Genomic DNA, 17781 nt, shown 5'->3' with positions numbered 1-17781 from the left:
AGAACGAGGTTCCATAAGGAGCCAGAGAACGGGCAATGAATAACCATGTGGTCCTGAGTCTCTCCCCCCTGTTTGCATAGCACACACCAGTTCGGACTAAGGGAGATATTCGGGAGCCTCTTTTGAATCAAATCACAGGTAGGTAATCTTCCCAACGCAGCTGTCCATGAGAAAACCTGTACCTTTGTCGGAATAGGGGCTTTCCAGATAGGGTGAAAAAGAGAGAAGTTAGGGAATCGCTCCTCTGGAAAGGACTCGTAGAAAGACTTTACTGAAGATACGCTTGAGCTGTCCCACACCCATTTCCTCACATCCTCCACTCCCTCTATTAAGTTTACCCCCCTCAAAACTTCCAGCAGATTACCTAGCTGGGCCAATTCATCGTCCCTCAAATCGCGTCTAAAATGCAAATTCCAAGATATAGAGTTAGAGGAAAAAGATGGATCTCGACAAAGGAAAAAAGAAATCTGTCGATTGTGCTCCCTAGAAATCTGAAAAAGGTTAGGAAAAAGATCCTTAAAACTAGAATTCCCCACCCAGCAATCTTCCCAAAATCTAAATCTATCCCCCCCTAAAACCACAGCCCTCACAGAGTGACTGAAAGCCAGATATGTCTTCGATATGAATTTCCACGGACTTCTAAAAGTGTTGTGTCTAGCCAATCCCGCATCCCAACCGTTATCTTGAACTCCGTATTTACTCGCTATAATTTTCTTCCAGAAAGTGTCACCCTCCGTCGAGAATCGCCACTACCATTTACCTAGCAATGCCTTGTTTCGAAGGCAAAGATTACCTATTCCCAAGCCTCCTCTATCTTTTGGTTTACAAACTTTATCCCTTCCTACCAGATGACAATGGGTCTCCCCATCCGGTCCATCCCACAAAAAGTTCCGCATAAGTTTCTCCATATCCTCTGCAACGCCTCGTGGAATCCTAAACAGCGACATAAAATACAAGGGAAGGGCATTCATGACCGCCGAAATCAGCGTGAGTCTGCCGCCTCTCAAGAGGAAAGCTTTCTTCCAACTAGCTAACCTTTTAGACATCTTGAATATCACTGGTTCCCAGAATGAAACCCTTAATGGGTTCCCTCCCAATGGTACTCCAAGGTATTGAATGGGCCAAGATTCCACCCCACAACCAATCTCCCTAGCCAGCCCTTCCTCCACTTCTTTTTCACAATTACAACTCAACAGTGCACTTTTCTCCTTATTAATCTTTAATCCGGACATTTCACAGAAAATGAACAAGATATCCATCAGCATTCTCACATGATTCTCATTATGCGCAAAAAACAGAGCATCATCGGCAAATTGGATGTGAGAGACCTCAAATCTATCCCTCCCTATCTCCCAACCTCTAAAGATATCTAAAGACTTTGTCTTGTCAATCAATCTTCCCAAAACATCCGCCACCAAGTTAAACAGGAACGGAGATAAAGGGTCTCCCTGTCGTAACCCTTTCTCCCCCTTAAATTTACCAGTTGGTCTCCCATTAACAAAAACTGAATAACATACATTGCTGAGACATCCTTTAATCCATTTCCTCCATCTATTCCCAAACCCTTTCTTATGGAGAACAAAATCCAAGAATCGCCAATTAGCATTATCATAGGCTTTCTCAAAATCCGCCTTGAATACCCAACCTCTCTTCTTCTTCAATCTGAATTCTTCCACCGCTTCATTCGCTATCAAGCAGCAATCCAAGATTTGACGACCTTCTATGAAAGCGCTCTGAGAATGTGCAATGGTGATCTCTAGCACCTTCTTGAGACGCGATGCTAGTACCTTAGCGATTATCTTGTAAAGACTGGTGACTAGGCTAATCGGTCTAAAATCCTTAATGCGCAGTGATTCTTTCTTTTTTGGTATCAAACAAATATAAGTCTCATTCGTTACTCCGTTCACAATACCTCCCTCATAGAATTCCTTAAACACCCTCATCAAATCTTCCTTGATCGTATGCCAACACTCCTTATACACTTCCATCGAGAAACCATCCGGTCCCGGGGCTTTCGATCCTTCACACTCAAACACTGCTATTTTAATTTCATCCTCGGAAAAAGGTGGCTCGAGCTGCTCCATAGAATCTCTGTCAATTGCGCTCCATTCCACCCCCTCTACACCCCATCCCTCTCTCTCTGATTCGCTATAGAGTTTTGTGAAGAAGTCTATAACCGCCGAACTGATAATCTCTTTATTTGTGCTTACAGTTCCGTCTTCCAGTTCCAGACTCTCTATACATGTCCTGCTTCTCCTTTGACTTAGTAACGAATGGAAAAATTTTGAGTTGCAGTCGCCTTCCTTTAACCATTTCACCTTTGCCTTCTGAGCTTCCATTTGCAGTTTCCTACATACTACCTCTTCTAGCTCAGTTCTGAAAACTCTTCTGTCCTCAACCAGGGTATCTGATCCCGTTCCTTCCCACTCTAGAACGTCCAGCGCTTGAATCTTATTCTCCAGGTCATATCTCCTCCTATCCAAGTTCCCAAAACTCTGGACATTCCATCTCTTAACCTCCACTTTCGTTCCCTTCAATTTGCTCATAAATTTATATCCTTACCAGCCTTGAGGATTTTGATTCGACCACCATTTGAAGAATTCCTCCTTGAAGTTCTTATGCTTAAGCCAAACATTTTCAAATCTAAAAGGTGTAGGCCCCCCTCTTCCTTCGATGTATTCAAAATCAAAGGAAAGTGATCAGAAGTAATTCTCGATAGCACTGATTGTCTGCAGCACCCGAACGCCTCCTTCCATCATCCCGAGAACAGAAATCTGTCCAACCTGCACCATATGGGTGAAGCCCGCATATTTGACCATGTGAATTTTGCATTCAACAACGGAGGGTCGTACAGCTCTAGCTCATTAATCAAAGCATCAAAGCATCTCATGCTGCTGGTTAAAGTGCTACTATTCAGTTTCTCACTCAAAGATCTGACCACATTGAAATCTCCGCCTACACACCATAATGGCCCGCAAATCAACTTCAAACCTGCTAATTCATCCCAGAAATTCTGTTGAGCTCTTGGTCCACACGGACCGTAGACTGCCAAAAACCACCACGTTGAGTTAGAATCCTTTTCTATTTCAATAGAGACCGAGAACTTCCCAATCAGATTATCCTTTACGACCACCATCCGAGGGTCCCAAGCCACCAAAATGCCTCCAGATCTGCCCCACACCGGTAACTCCACCCATTCTATAAATCTGGATTTCCAGAGGCTCGCTATGTATCTCCTATCCACCCGCTGCCTTTTAGTTTCCAAAAGGACCACTATATCCGGTTTCTCTATACGAAGGATTGTTCTGATCAGCCCTCTCCTACTACTCGATCCTCCCCCTCTAATGTTCCATGAAAAAATCCGCATTGATCAACTGTAACACCCTATGTAAACCACTCCTTGACCTTTCTTAAGGTAAAACCACAGCCTCTGGATTTCCAAAGCTAACTCTTCTCACCTCCAATCTAGCAAGACAATCGTTAATAAAGCCCTCCTTAGCATCCAGTGACACCACAACCTCCTCCATTCCCGCCCGCTCCTCCGACAGTACTGGCTTTTCATTCACCCTCGGGGGTAGTTCTACCCCCCTGCACCTACCCCCCCTCCCATCAGAAAAGGACAAATGATTTGAAAGGTTAAAAGGCCTGGAATGGACTGGAATAGCCATCGATTCCAACTTGGGCTCAGAATCGCTCACGTGTCCCTGTGAAGGGTTAGAATACGAACCTGGATATGATGCGAAGAACCCCTGATGTCCTCGAGACATGAGTTTGTCGGGGAATTGACAAGAGAATCACCTACCACTGAACTATCAGTTTGGAACGAGTCAGAATCCTCCGAAGACAAATCACCCCCTGTTTCTTGAAGAAATTCATCCTCTATTATCCCAGTGCAATTACTGGTATTGCCTTGTAAACCATTTCCCAACGGGTCAATGTACCAGTTGCCTTCGCTATTCCCCGTGTTTCTGGTCACTGCAGCTCGGGCTCGTCTTCTTGAATACACAATCTCGAAGCGTGTAGGTGAAGGTCTCTCCAACACTTTGTCAGCCTCTTTAGGAGTTGTCTCTGTCCTAACCTCTTCAAGCTCCCTCAAGGGCTGTATTATTCTTCTCTGAAACTCGCCCACCACTTTTGGACATAACCTTTTGAGTAATTTAACTTGGCAACCTCCTAGAATAGGTTCTGAGCTCCACGATCTATCGCCGCCGCCTTCTGCTTCTGTTGAGATTCGATTAAGGATCCCCTTGTCTGTAGTATTCACAGCTATCTCCTCCTCTTCACTATTTTGATTGTTGACAATATCCTGCCCCTTTAATTTATCTACTGGATGCACTGGTTCAATCTTTTTCGATCCTCTCTCACCACCAAATCCCGAAAAGAATTCCTTTCCTTTTTCCACTGCTTCCTTCCCTGCTCCTCGTCCTAGTGTCCCTTTAGGTCCGTTCATCACTACTTGATCATAAGAGCGCTTTTCATAGTAATCATATGCTGCTGGATTGACCGATACCACTTCAATTCGCACCATCATAAGGCCTCGAGGTGTTGATATTTGCACAAAACCGTTGATGAATCCTCCTTGTGGCCCGACCACCTTAATTTTAGCGGCCGACAAATCTCAAAGCAAGATAGTGTCTTGGCTAATATCCAGTAAGCCCCCGCACTGCTCCCCCACGCTCCTGAACAGTTCCGTCGACCATAAGTCCCAAGGCAGTCCGAAGATCCTCACCCAACTATTGCAACAAGCAAACATCTCTACTTCCCTATTGACCTCCGTTCTCCATCCTTCAAAGAACAACGTCACCCCTTTGTCGAAATAGCCTTTCTTCAAACCCACAAAATATGACGCCTCTTCTGCATTGCTGGGCCACCATGCTGCCTTATTGGCTTGAAACGGGAATATCTCTATCCTCCTCTTAACGGCCTTACTTAAAACAGAAACCACCGCCTCCCAAGATATGTTGACCCGTGCCTTAGTAATAATGATAGCTTTCTGCCAATCCTTGACTGAACAGGGCGGATATTCTCATTAGCCAGTAGGTCTCGCGATTCCATGCTCTCCAGATTCTTGGTGTCTCGTTGCTTAGATGTCTCAACCCCCTTTCTACCTCTGGCATTATCCGAAGCATTGACATTCTCCCTTTGTAGAATGAATCGTAGATGATTAGCCAGCTTAATCCAGCCACCCTCTGCATGACCACTGGGAACGATTATACGCTGCTTGAATCCCCCCTGAGCTATTTTGAACACTTCCAGAAGCCTGCCTCTACTGTTGAAATAGTTGTGCGTAGATACAACAGCTTCCTGTCCTCGGAATTTATTGAAGACGGGACTTGATTTAGGGTTTTTGATAAACTCCCAAAGTTTCGTCCATAGCCACCTCGCACTGATCAAATCTAACTCCAGTAGGAAACTAGCTTTCCTCGTTCTTTCTGTCAGGCAGATCGAAGCCCCTCTCTGGCCCAATCTAATTATGAACACCTTCTGCTCGATTTTAACGTCCTTCGTCGCTCGGGTTGACCTTCTCTCGTACGGCCCCGGTCTGGACTGCCCACTCCCAACCCGCCTCGGCATCCTACTTGACAAGTCTCGTCGGCTCAAAGTCAGAGTAAAGCTAGGAAAAAAGGGTAGAAGAAAGATTCTAGGAAGGAAAACGAGAGGAAGGAGTTCGAGATTCAGAAGGGGTAAGGAGGGAAGGAGAGAGAGAGAGAGAGAGAGAAGTCAAGACGAAAAGAAAAGATATAGGCTTAGATCGATCGGTCTTATGGCCGGAAGTCTGAAGGGAAGAAGGAAATGGATGTGCGAGACGAGGTTATCGCGACGGGAGAGTGCCAAATCATTATTCGATCACAAACATAGAGAGAACTAATACTACTAAGTCATTGAGCCATTTTATTACTTTGCAAATCATCCTTGAAGTAGTAGAGACCAATATCTACCTAACATTGCCAATCGTCTTCCCCGAGCTCCGATCCTGAATAACACAATGAGATTCATAAAAGAGAACACAATAATTAGAATCTTTAGATAGTTTGTTGACGGACAATAGATTACAAACAAGCCTAGAGACATGGAGAACAGGTTTCAGATCTTATTCTTTTAGAAATTTGTATGTACTAGTCTTTCCTGCAATTGAAGATAAGATGCCATCAGCTATTCCAACCTTTTAATTTCCAGGACACGGTGAATAGGATTCAAACATATTTGAGGAATTAGTCAAATGGTCGGATGCTCCAGAATCAATTATCCATGGAGTAGAAGATTTGAAATGGCAAGATAAAAGCATTTAATGCATTACCTAGTGTGTACCACAAAAGCACTAGGAATACCAAATCGTGAATTGGTCTTTAGCAGTGCAAGAAGATGTTCCATCTGCTCCTTAGTGAAGGGGCTGGTCTCCATTTCATTAGCAGTAGAGAATACTCGCCCTTGTTTGTCACCTGCTTTTCCTTTCCAATTGCAGGTTTTCCATGAATCTTCCAACAGTTGTCACGTGTATGGCGAGATTTATTGCAGAAATCACACACAACACGCGGCTTTTCATCAAATTTTCGCTGATTTATGGTGGTTTTATTGATGCCTCCACCAATGGTTGCCAGCGCTGAACTTTTAGCGGCAGTTTCTTGCGCTTTTTTTTCCCAACATCACATTCCTACGACTCTCTTCTCTTCTAACCTTTGAGAAAACTTTCCCAATTGGAGGCAGGGGTTGTCTTCCAATGATTCTAGCCCTGACCTCATCAAATTCGACGTTGAGGCCAGTAAGAAACTTGAAGATGCGATTATCTTCCATAGTTTTCTTATGATGGCGTCCATCCTCAGCAGATTTCCACTCGTAGGTCTTGAAGAGATCTAGATCTTGCCATATACGCTTCAAGGAGTTGAAGTATTTTGTAATATTATCCTCCCTTTGTTGCATCTCTCCGAGTTTAAGATTTAACTCGAAGATCTGAGATTGATTCCCTAAATCAAAATACATCAGATTTGCATTCTCCCAAAGCTCTTGTGCCGTTGGATAGCACATGTAATTAGAGCTAATGTGTTCTTCCATAGAGTTCACAAGCCATGTCATCACCATGGAATTCTCAGCATCTCATGTAGCATAGCTCGGATCAACTACTGCAGGTGCCTTCTTTTCCCCGGTTAGGTAACCCATTTTTCCTCGCCCTCTGATGTACAACCTAACTGATTGAAACCATCTCATAAAATTGTCATTATTCAAGCGAACTGTAGTGATTTGAACATAGTGAGATTCAGAGGTAGGTGCTCCAGTTTTTGAGAGATATGAGGTGATGGGATTTTTGATAGGGATTGAAGGTTCCTTGGTAGATTTTGTTAGGAAACTAAATAGATTGGGCTTAAATAATTTAGATGATGAAATTGTAATGGGCTCCAATGGGTAGTGCCTAGGGATTACTTAGGGAAGGCTGAACGGGTATATCGTGAGGAGTGGGGAAGAAGTTAAGCATTCAGCATATTTTTCATTTGGAAACTGACTAGCTTAGCTAGGGAGCTACAGAGGCTTTACTCTGGGATTTTCTTATGTTTGGATTCATATTTGTATGCATTTCTTTGTTTTGTTTCTTATATTCAAATATGAGAGTTGAGGATCATAACGAAAAATCCCAGAGTAAAGCCTCTGTAGCTCCCTAGCTAAGCTAGTCAGTTTCCAAATGAAAAATATGTTGAATGCTTAACTTCTTCCCCACTCCTCACGATATACCCTTCAGCCTTCCCTAAGTAATCTCTAGGCCCAACCCATTGGAGCCCATTACAATTTCATCATCTAAATTATTTAAGCCCATTATAAACATCTGACATGGTGTTAGGAAGGAGACGTGATTTCTTAGCCTGCCTTCTCTGATACCACGTTGAAAGAAAGAATTTGCAGGGAATAATAATTCTTTATAATTGATCTTCCTTTTATAAGATTTACAATCTACAGAGCATATGTAATGCTACAAATCAGGGATGTCAATCACTGATTTTAGGTAAAGAATATTTCCTAATTAGTTACTTTCTTATAATACAAAGATCCTAGCTAATTTACAGATTTAAAATAATTATTCCTAAATTAATTGCAGCCTTCCAACAATACGTAAAAACAAACGGAAGATTCAGACATAAAGCAATGAATGTATCACACTTTAAACCGTCTTTTGGGTCTATTTCCAAAAGGGCCTGAGATCATATGACTTAGTCCAGCTCTAAAAAAGACACATTTGATAGAATTTAACAATGTTGTAAATGGCGGTACCGCCTTGGCGGTTGAATTTTTTTAGCAATTTTTTATTGATAATTATATATAATCATACAATGTAATTACAAATATTCATAATCTTTATGTAATATATGTAATTAAATAATGTTTATGAATAAAGAAGCTTCATACTATATAATGCAATCTAAACAAAGTGCAAATAAATATATAAATGCAAACTAACAAGATAATTAAGGTTGTGGCTGATGGCTGCAGCGGAACCGGGAGGATGGAGGCAGTTTGAGGCAGGTGGTGGCTGATGGTGGAGGACACTTGAATCCAAAAGTAAAGACGAAAGAGATAGAGATGTTTTTATTATATCTAGGATTTTTTTAATTTATTGACTTTGACTGGTTTTTAAAATTATTTAACTTTGATAGCTGACTGAGGTTTTAAAATCATTCACCGCCTCGCCCTCCTCGCTCGTCGGATGGCCTCGGACGGCCTACAGAGACCACCTTAAACAAAGGCGGGGCTGTCACTGGTATTTAAATACTAATCCTGTAACACCAAGATTGTTTTTTATAACTTACCAATTGCATACTTTCAAGAAAAAAATTTAAACAAAATAATATAACATAAAAATCGAGATGGTACTTCTAACTAAGATTTTTAATTTGTATCATATTTAAGTTAACTGGTATTTATTGGACTTTTAATTCTAAGTTTTTAATTTATGTTGTATCTAATGTTGACATGCATCGCACGTCTTCTGTGCTAGTTCACAAACAAGACGAAAAAACATCAAGGTTTGAGTTTGGGATCCTCTCAAGCAAGGACACACTTCATGCGGACAGTAAAAGAGCATTTCTATCACCTAAGTTGAACAAAAAATGTGTCATATAGTGACACACTTCGGAGTACCTTGCTAGCAACTAGTGGAGCACGTTCACCAGGTATTCTCACATCTGGAAGGAAACTGAAATCGGCTGTGATTAGAGACATCATTGGCAAAGCACCATGCAAAACTTTGAGAAGTTTCTGTACATTAATTTAATTTCTCATTGCATCAACAGATTCAGTTAAATTAATAATCATAAAATAGTTACCCATTGACAAAAAAAATTAGTTACTCGTTGTGAATATTTTCTTACCAAACAACCGGTCGGTAACCAGCATCTCCGAGGCTTTGGAAAAATTTTAGACCAAAGACTTTTGGCAGATAGAACTGGCAAGGTTCCACGAGTAATGCCATCCTCTGGCAAACCCATGACCTCCATGCAACTTGTTATAAGTGGATCTTCTAGTGGCTTGTACAATTCGCAGAGTTCTGATCTATAAATGAACACGGCAAACATAATTATACACAGCTTCAATGAATCAGAAAAATTATATTAACAACATAATGAATAAAAACAATCCTTAATTTCAATATTAGACATTGTAACTGGAGAATCAGAATGTTAAAAGGTTGGAGCAGCAGAGTAAAATAAAATTTGAGATCTGAATCAAGAGACAGCTTCTCCTAGAAAGCACAAATAAAGTAAATTCATATCAGGAGTGGCACTCCATAGAAACTTAGTTGATTTTGCAGGATTGGCCATGCCCAAAGATACAGTCATGGTACAGATTTCTATTTACAGAATAATCTTTCACGATCATGATTTCGTACTTAAAAGAAAAAGAATCATTCTTATAAGTTATAACCCAAAATGATTTCCTTACTTGGTAGCCCCTCATGCTGATCATGATAGAAGTTAAAGCACATGCTCGTTTTGTCTGCATGATCATAAAATTACATGCTTAGTTTGTATCACAACTTTATTCCTCTTGTTCTGTGACATCAAAGAAGTTTTCTGATGGATACTAAGTTAACATAGAACTAAATCGGTCACTCTTCAAAAAAATAAAAAAAATCCTTACACAACCTATGAGAATCAAAGGGTGCACTTGTTAGTTCATCAACAAGAAAGCAAAGGCAAAAAATCATTTTTCCTGGATGCATGTGTTATGAACCTGGGAAGCGGATCTAGTTATATGGCGATGGAGTGGTAGATCGTTTAGATCAGTGATTGGTTTGTAAGTTTTTCTGCCTTGCTTCCCTATTATGAATGAATATAGGGGCTCGTTCCTTGAGAACCCCTCGATCTCGTGCAAGAGTGGATTATTTGGAATTCAAGATGATCCTCTTTATTGATCGATCAGCAATTTAAATACAAAAGAAGAGCCACTTATTTAGGTAAGGTGTGGCTTACTGCATAATTGAATTCTGAAATTATGCCATATAAGGCTTAACAAGGAAAGTACATAAAATCATAGTAGTAAAATCTCGCAGGATCCTCTACTGTCTATTCTTGAATCTACGGTCTATTTTTGAATTTCACATGACTGAATCGTTGGTTTATGTTATTGGGCTTTGCTGCTTGACCCATTTGCATGATGGGCTGGATGGCAGTGTTTGAGTCCATGACATCTGCCCCCCCTCGGAGATCGTGGTTGTCCTGAAGCACGAAAGAAGGAAATCGAACAGTGAACATCTCTGTCTTCCCAGGAAGCTTCAGCTGAGGAGAGACCCTCACAATGTACTAAAATTTCAGACCTGCCTTGCCGCATACGTTTGTCCAAGATGGCCAGTGGTGAGAGCTGAGACTCATTTGAGGAAGTTGGAGGCAAGACTGGATTGGAGAAGGACCGGCCTTTGAACTTTTTTAAAGTCGAGACATGGAAAACAGAGTGTATTTTGGAATCTGCAGGTAGCTAAAGTTTGTAAGCTACCTGTCCCACCTTTGCCAGTACTTGAAAGTTGAAATGGACCAAAGTAGCGAGGAGAAAGCTTGTTACTGTTGCGGGATGCAATACTCTGTTGTCTGTATGCTGGAAGTTTAAGGAGAACCAAATCCCTTATTTCAAAGGCGATGTCTCGAAGTTTTGCATCATAATTCTGTTTCATGACTTTGCGTGCTTGTAAAAGACGATCACGGAGCTGGTGTACGATCTGGTCACGTTGATGTAGCGCATGATCAGCAGATGCAATGCGAGCTTGGTTTGGTATGCAGGAAGACAGGCTAGGAGGTTTGCGACCATAAACCATTTCGAAAGGTGTGGCCTTGAAGCACTATCGCTGACGATTGTTTCAGGTAGCCCGTGGAGTTTAAATATGTTGTCAAAGAAGAGTTTAGCCACCGAAAATGCTGTATATGGATGGGTGAGCCCAAGAAAGTGACCATATTTTGAAAAACGATCAACCACCACCATAAGAACATTTTTCCCTTGTGAACGTTCCGTCCAAATGTGGTGAGGAATTGGCAAAGGTTGGAGGAGTCCCGCTGGTTTCAAAGTCTCAGTTTTGTTGCGCTGACAGGTGGAGCAATTAGAGACCAGTTCTTGAACTTGTCGTTTCATGCCTGGCAAATAGAAGTTTTTTTTTTTTTATAAGAAACCTATTATATAAATTAATATAAAAAGATTATGTACAGAAAGAGGATAAGTGATCCGCCATCGCCTAGAAGGCTATCATGATCCTATCTTTCAAGAACCTATCCCTATCAACAAAATGCAAACGCCGTAATAAATCCGAGATGGAAACATTCTGAAAAAGTACAAGAGATCCTATCCACGTTGAAACTTGAATTTTGATCCTTTCCCAGCATTCGTCGATCGATTCTTCAATTTCTTCAAAAATTCTTCTATTTCTCTCCAGCCACACTAACCAACAGGCGCCGTGAACGATCACCCTCCAAAATATTAACCCTTTCTCGCCCAAAGGATGTCCGAGATCAATAGCAAATAAGTCTTGCGTTGATCTCGGAGCCGCCCAAACCAACCTCATCTCTGTCAAGGCCCGCGCCCAAAGCCCACTAGCAAAAGTACAATGAATTAACATGTGATCTTGCGTTTCCCTCTCTTTTCGACACAGCACACACCAATTGGGGCATAGAGCACAACTAGGCCACCTTTCTTGCATCATATCCAAGGTCGGCACCTTGCCCAACACTGCGGTCCAAGAGAAAACTTGAACCTTAGTTGGAACCGGAGCCTTCCAAATAGCATTGAATAATGAAAAAGCTGGGAAGACACTACTAGGAAAGAAGGACTCGAAGAAAGACTTGACTGAAAAGACACTTGAGGAATCCCCGTCCCACACTTTTATGTCGTCCACCCCTTCAACCAATCTCACCCTATCTAAAACACCTACCAAAGCATTTAGCTCATCTAACTCATCATCCCTCAACACCCTTCTAAGATGCAAATCCCATGAAAGAGAGGCTGAATTAAATTCCAAGGATGCAAAAAAGGAGATAGGTTGATTATGAACCGACGAAATCTGATATAAAGATGGGAACAAATCTCGAAAAGAAGAATCCCCCCACCACCTATCTTCCCAAAACCTGACATTTGTCCCCCCTTTAACCACTGTCATCACTAATTGGTGAAAAGCCAAATAAGATCGAGAAATAAATTTCCATGGACATCTGAAAGTGGCATTCTTTGCTAACCCCGCATCCCATCCGTTCTCTTGTAGCCCGTATTTACTCAAAATGACTTTTTTCCACACCGGTTCATCCTCAACCAAAAACCTCCACCACCATTCTCCCAACAAAGCCCTATTCCTCAAACAAATATTCCCAATGCCCAGCCCCGCTCTCTCTTTGGGCTTGCATACCTGCTCCCAAGCAACCAAGTGACAATGTCGGTCGCCATCAGCCCCATTCCACAGAAAATTCCTCATTATCTTCTCCATCGCCTTCGCTATGCCCTTGGGTACTCGGAATAAAGACTTGAAATATATCGGCATCGCATTCAGAACTGCACCGATCAAGGTTAACCGCCCCCCTTTTGACAAAAACGCCTTCTTCCAACTAGCCAACTTCTTGGATAGCTTAGTTAAAACTGGTTCCCAAAATGAAGTTTTTAATGGATTCCCTCCCAGCGGAACCCCAAATATTTGCTGGGCCAATTCTCCCTGCTGCACCCAATCTGTCGTGATAACTCTTCCACTACTTCCTCTTCACAATTGATGCCTAACAGGGCGGCACTCTTCTCCAAATTAATTCTTAAACCTGACATGTCGCAAAAAGCTCTGATCACTTCTACCAGAAACCGAAGATGACCCTCTTCTTTTACAAAAAACAGAGTGTCGTCCGCGAATTGAATATGAGATATTTCTACCTTCTCTCTGCCCACCTCCAATCCCCGTATGAGATCCCTAGATTTAGCCTTATCAATCAGTCTCCCCAACACATCAACCACCAAATTAAACAGGAACGGTGATAACGGATCCCCTTGCCTGAGCCCTTCGAAATTTGCCCCTAGGCCTCCCATTGATCATAACCGAAAAAGAGACACTCGAGACACAATCTTTGATCCATTTTCTCCATCTATTTCCAAACCCCTTCTTCATTAGGACAAAATCCAGAAAGTTCCAATCCACATTGTCGTAAGCTTTTTCGAAATCAACCTTGAAGACCAAACCCTTCTGTTTCTTCCCCCTCCCCTCCTCTACAATCTCGTTCGCTATAAGGCAACAATCAAGAATTTGTCGCCCGTCTATGAAAGCATTCTGAGACTCTGCTATTGTGTAAGACAGACATTTCTTTAGCCTAGCAGAAAGAACCTTGGCTATTATCTTGTACAGACTGGTAAATTCATTAAACACCATCAACAAGTCTCCTTTGACAATATCCAACACCCCTAATAAAATGCCATTGTAAATCCATCCGGTCCCGGAGCCTTGCAACCGTCACAATCAAACACTGCTTTCTTGACCTCCTCCTCAGAGAACGGTTTCTTCATCTCTAAAGCCATCTCCTCATCAATAGGGCACCATTCCACTCCCTCAACACCCCACCCCATCACCTCCGATTTGCTGTACAAGTCTTTGAAAAACTTCACTATGATTGTTTCTATTTGGTCTTCATCATTAGTAACTGACCCATCATCTCTTTCCACCTTCTTGATTGTAGCCTTACTCTTCCGCTGATTCAAAAGAGAATGAAAAAACTTAGTATTGTGGTCCCCTTCTCTCAACCACTTCACATTTGTTTTTTGATTGTCAATCTGATTCCTTCGACACACCAATTCTTCCAGGGCACATTTGGCTTCCTTCCTGTCGAAGGCCACCTCCTCTGATCCTAATCCCTCACTTTCCATCTCGTCTAGTCTTTTGATTTTTTCCCTCAATTTAGCACATTTGACTTCCACCAGCCCGAAACTCTCTACGTTCCACCTTCTAATGTCGCATTTTATGGCTTTAAGTTTCCGCATAAATTTATACCCTTCCCAACCTTGAAATTCTGCATTGTTCCACCATGAGACGACAGAGGATTTGAAGCTTGTGTCTTTAAGCCACACATTCTCAAATCGAAAGGGAGATGGTCCCCACTTGATTTTCTCCGTGTCAAGAATAACTGGAAAATGGTCCGAAGTCATTCGTGGAAGAACAGTCCGTCTATAAAAGGGATAGACCTCCGTCCACCCTCCCAAAAATAAGAATTTGTCTACTCTGTAGCAAATAGGATCCGCCCTCAAATTAGACCAGGTGAATTTCGCATTCAACAAAGGCGGGTCAACCAGCTCCAATTCCTGTATCAGAGAGTCAAAACAGTTCATGTTCGTTGTTATAGATGTGCTATTCAACTTTTCACTTAAAGATCTCACTACATTGAAATCCCCTCCTAGACACCATTTCTCCCCACATAAAACTCTCAAACCAGCCAATTCATCCCAAAAATTCTGTCTCAATCTTGGATTACAAGGCTCATACACCGCAGTAAACCACCATTTGATGTCACTATCTTTCTCAATACAAACCGAAACCGAGAATTCCCCAATCAGATTGTCCTTGACCGAGACTACTCTTGGATCCCACATTACCACAATACCTCCTGATCGACCAATAGCCGGTAAAGTGACCCACTCCACAAACCTTGATTTCCACATGCTGGCAATAAATCTTCTATCCACCACCACTCTTTTGATTTCCTGGAGTACCACCAAATCTGATCTTTCTTTCCTTAAAATAGCTCGAATAAGACCTCTTCGATTGCTCGATCCTCCACCTATAATATTCCAGGAGCAAATTTTCATTAATTAACTAACTTTAAAACCCTCAACCAGGAGAGCCACCTTCCGGACTCATATTTCCAAAAGACAAGCCTCACCACTCTCCAAATCCACCACTCGCGGTACCAGTTCCTGTCCAGCCCCCAAATTACATCTTACATGCTCAGAACCATGGACAACATTCTTTGACAAACCTGGCTTTTCCCCAAACAGTGGCTGTCTCACCTCCCCTACTCCCCCCCCCCCCTCTGACCCGCCCTCAGACAATATCGACACTGGAACGATGGAAAAGGAAGTAGAAGATTGATCAAAAGGAGGAATTTTAGAAGAGAATTGTACCTCGCTCGGAGAAGACGCGAAAAGGCCCCCAATGTCCTCTAACCCCATAGAAGACGGTGCTGAAACATCCGAGCTTTCTGAAATCGGACACTCCGGTTCCGTAGACTCATAATCCTGCTCCGAGGCCATCCCTGTCAAGTCCTTTAAGGCCTGATCCTCCCACATTCCATAGTATTCCATCTCGAAAAGCTGTGCATCCACCCTTACCACTTGCTCCCTAAGAAGATCAGCTTGTTTGTTTGATTTCCTACGGCTGTACACGAACTCCAAATTCTTTCCTTCTAACCTGCTCTTCTCCCCTTGACTAGAGGTTTCTGCCACGGCCCCCTCTATCTCCGCCGAAGATTGGATAAATCCTCTTTTGAATTCCCCAACCCCTTTAGGACAAATCCTTTTGAGAATCTTAACCTGTCGACCTCCGAACAAAGGTTCCGAACCGCAAGATCTATTACCATTGCAACTCTCCTCGTCTTGATTTTTGATGATACCCTGTCCCGTATTGACAAATACTTCCACACCATCAACGATACGAGTATGGCCATAAGTCTTCCCCACATCCCTCGCCTTTGGATCAATTTTATCTTCTTGCCTCACGCAATGAGCCACTTCGGATACAAGCCCATTCCCACTCCCAACAGCCGCGGGCTTCTTCATACCACCCCAACCAGCCATCACCTTCTTCCCTTCAATCACTACCTGGGCATAAGACCGTTTCTCGTATACATCGTATGCTGTTATATTGACCGAATCTACGGCAGTACGGACAACCAAGGGGCCACGAATTGTCTGAATCTGCATGAAGCTATTAATGAAGCCACCGACAAGACCTACAACTTTGATTTTGGCAGCAGACAGGTCTTTAAGCAGAAGAGTATCCTCGCTAATATCCAACAAACCTCCACACTGCTCTCCCACTATTTTAAAGAGATCCGTCGTCCATAAGTCCCATGGGATTCCAGAAATTCTCACCCAGCTGCTACAACATTCAAACACCTCCTCTTCCCTATTGATCTCTTGCCTCCAAGCCTCAAAAGACACGGTAACCCTACTCTCGAAGAAGCACTTCTTCATTGTCAAATAATAGGCTGCCTCCTCCTCGTTAATAGGCCACCACACTGCTTTATTTGCTTGAAACGGGAAAATCTCAATCTGCCTCTTAACAGCCTTACCCAAAACAGTACGCACCAACTCCCACGAGATATTAACCCTTGCCTTAGTGATAATAATAGCTTCCTTCCAATCTTTAACTAGACAGGGACGGATGTTAGCCTTGGCGTCAATGATCCTCGAAACAGTGTCAATGTTCTTCGATATGTCTTTACCATTATGCGCAAACTCCCCAAACCGATTCCTATTTTCTCTTGGATGGGCTTCATTAACACTCCTATTCCGGACAAATCTGAACAAGTGGTAGGCCAAGCATTTCCACCCCCACCCTGCATATCGGCTTGGTACAACAATGCGCTGCTTGAACCCCCTTTGTGCATATTTAGTCACCTCCAGAAAGCTACCTCTACCATTGACATATTTGTGCACAGAGATTACCGCATCCTTACCCCTAATTCTGTTGAACGCTGGACGGTCCTTGGGATTATTGATATAATCCCCAATTGTCGACCGTAACCACTTAGCAGTGTCCAAATCTAACTCCAGCATATAGCTTGCATTCCTCGTTCTTTCTATCAGACAAATTGAGCTTCCCCTCAAGCCCATCATAATTAAAAACAGTTTCTGTTCAATTTTCACCTCTTCAACCACCCTGGCAAAGTGTCGTTCATAATATCTTGCCCTATAGTGCCTGGGTTCCTCTCTCATCACCATATCGGCCACCACCCAACCTTACACAAGCTAAGTAGCGGACAGAAGCTGGTAAGAAGGCTAAAAAAGGAAAGGAAAAGGCCAGGAATCAATAATGTAGGATAAAGATAGGCGTCAGTCGTCCCCGCCGGTAGTCGGTGCCGGCCGACGAAGAGTTTAATCGAAGGGGAAAAGAAAATGAAATGTGCAAAAGGGCAGGATCCGTAGAAGCTAAGAATAGAAAGAAGCGGCAAATCTAGGGTTAGGCTAAGGAGAGTAGGAAAGAGAAAATCGGGTCAGCTTCAACCTCCACCAGCGCCGGCCATCGGAATCGGAAGAGGAGGCAGCTGAAGTGCGGCCATGAAAATAGGTTTTTCGTGAGAA

General features: G+C 42.7%; 1 protein-coding gene across 6 annotated transcripts in view; it reads right to left on the bottom strand.

Annotated features, from left to right (window-relative positions):
- LOC140875216 (protein arginine methyltransferase NDUFAF7 homolog, mitochondrial) overlaps positions 1-17781 on the bottom strand; it is a 37998-nt gene that overhangs the window by 8959 nt on the left and 11258 nt on the right. For 5 of the 6 annotated variants that reach the window (XM_073278823.1, XM_073278824.1, XM_073278826.1 and 2 more), the window contains 2 exons: positions 9354-9534; positions 9124-9240 (listed from right to left, as the gene is read on the bottom strand). In XM_073278823.1, the coding sequence (XP_073134924.1) occupies positions 9124-9240; positions 9354-9534 (298 nt within the window). The remainder of the gene's footprint in view (positions 1-9123; positions 9241-9353; positions 9535-17781) is intronic. The other variant, XM_073278825.1, reaches the window with a different exon arrangement.

This window comes from Henckelia pumila, chromosome 1, assembly GCF_033568475.1.
Source record: "Henckelia pumila isolate YLH828 chromosome 1, ASM3356847v2, whole genome shotgun sequence".
Lineage (NCBI taxonomy): Eukaryota > Viridiplantae > Streptophyta > Magnoliopsida > Lamiales > Gesneriaceae > Henckelia > Henckelia pumila.
The sequence above is the reverse complement of the archived record's forward strand: the minus strand, read 5'-3'. Positions and strand labels throughout refer to the sequence as shown.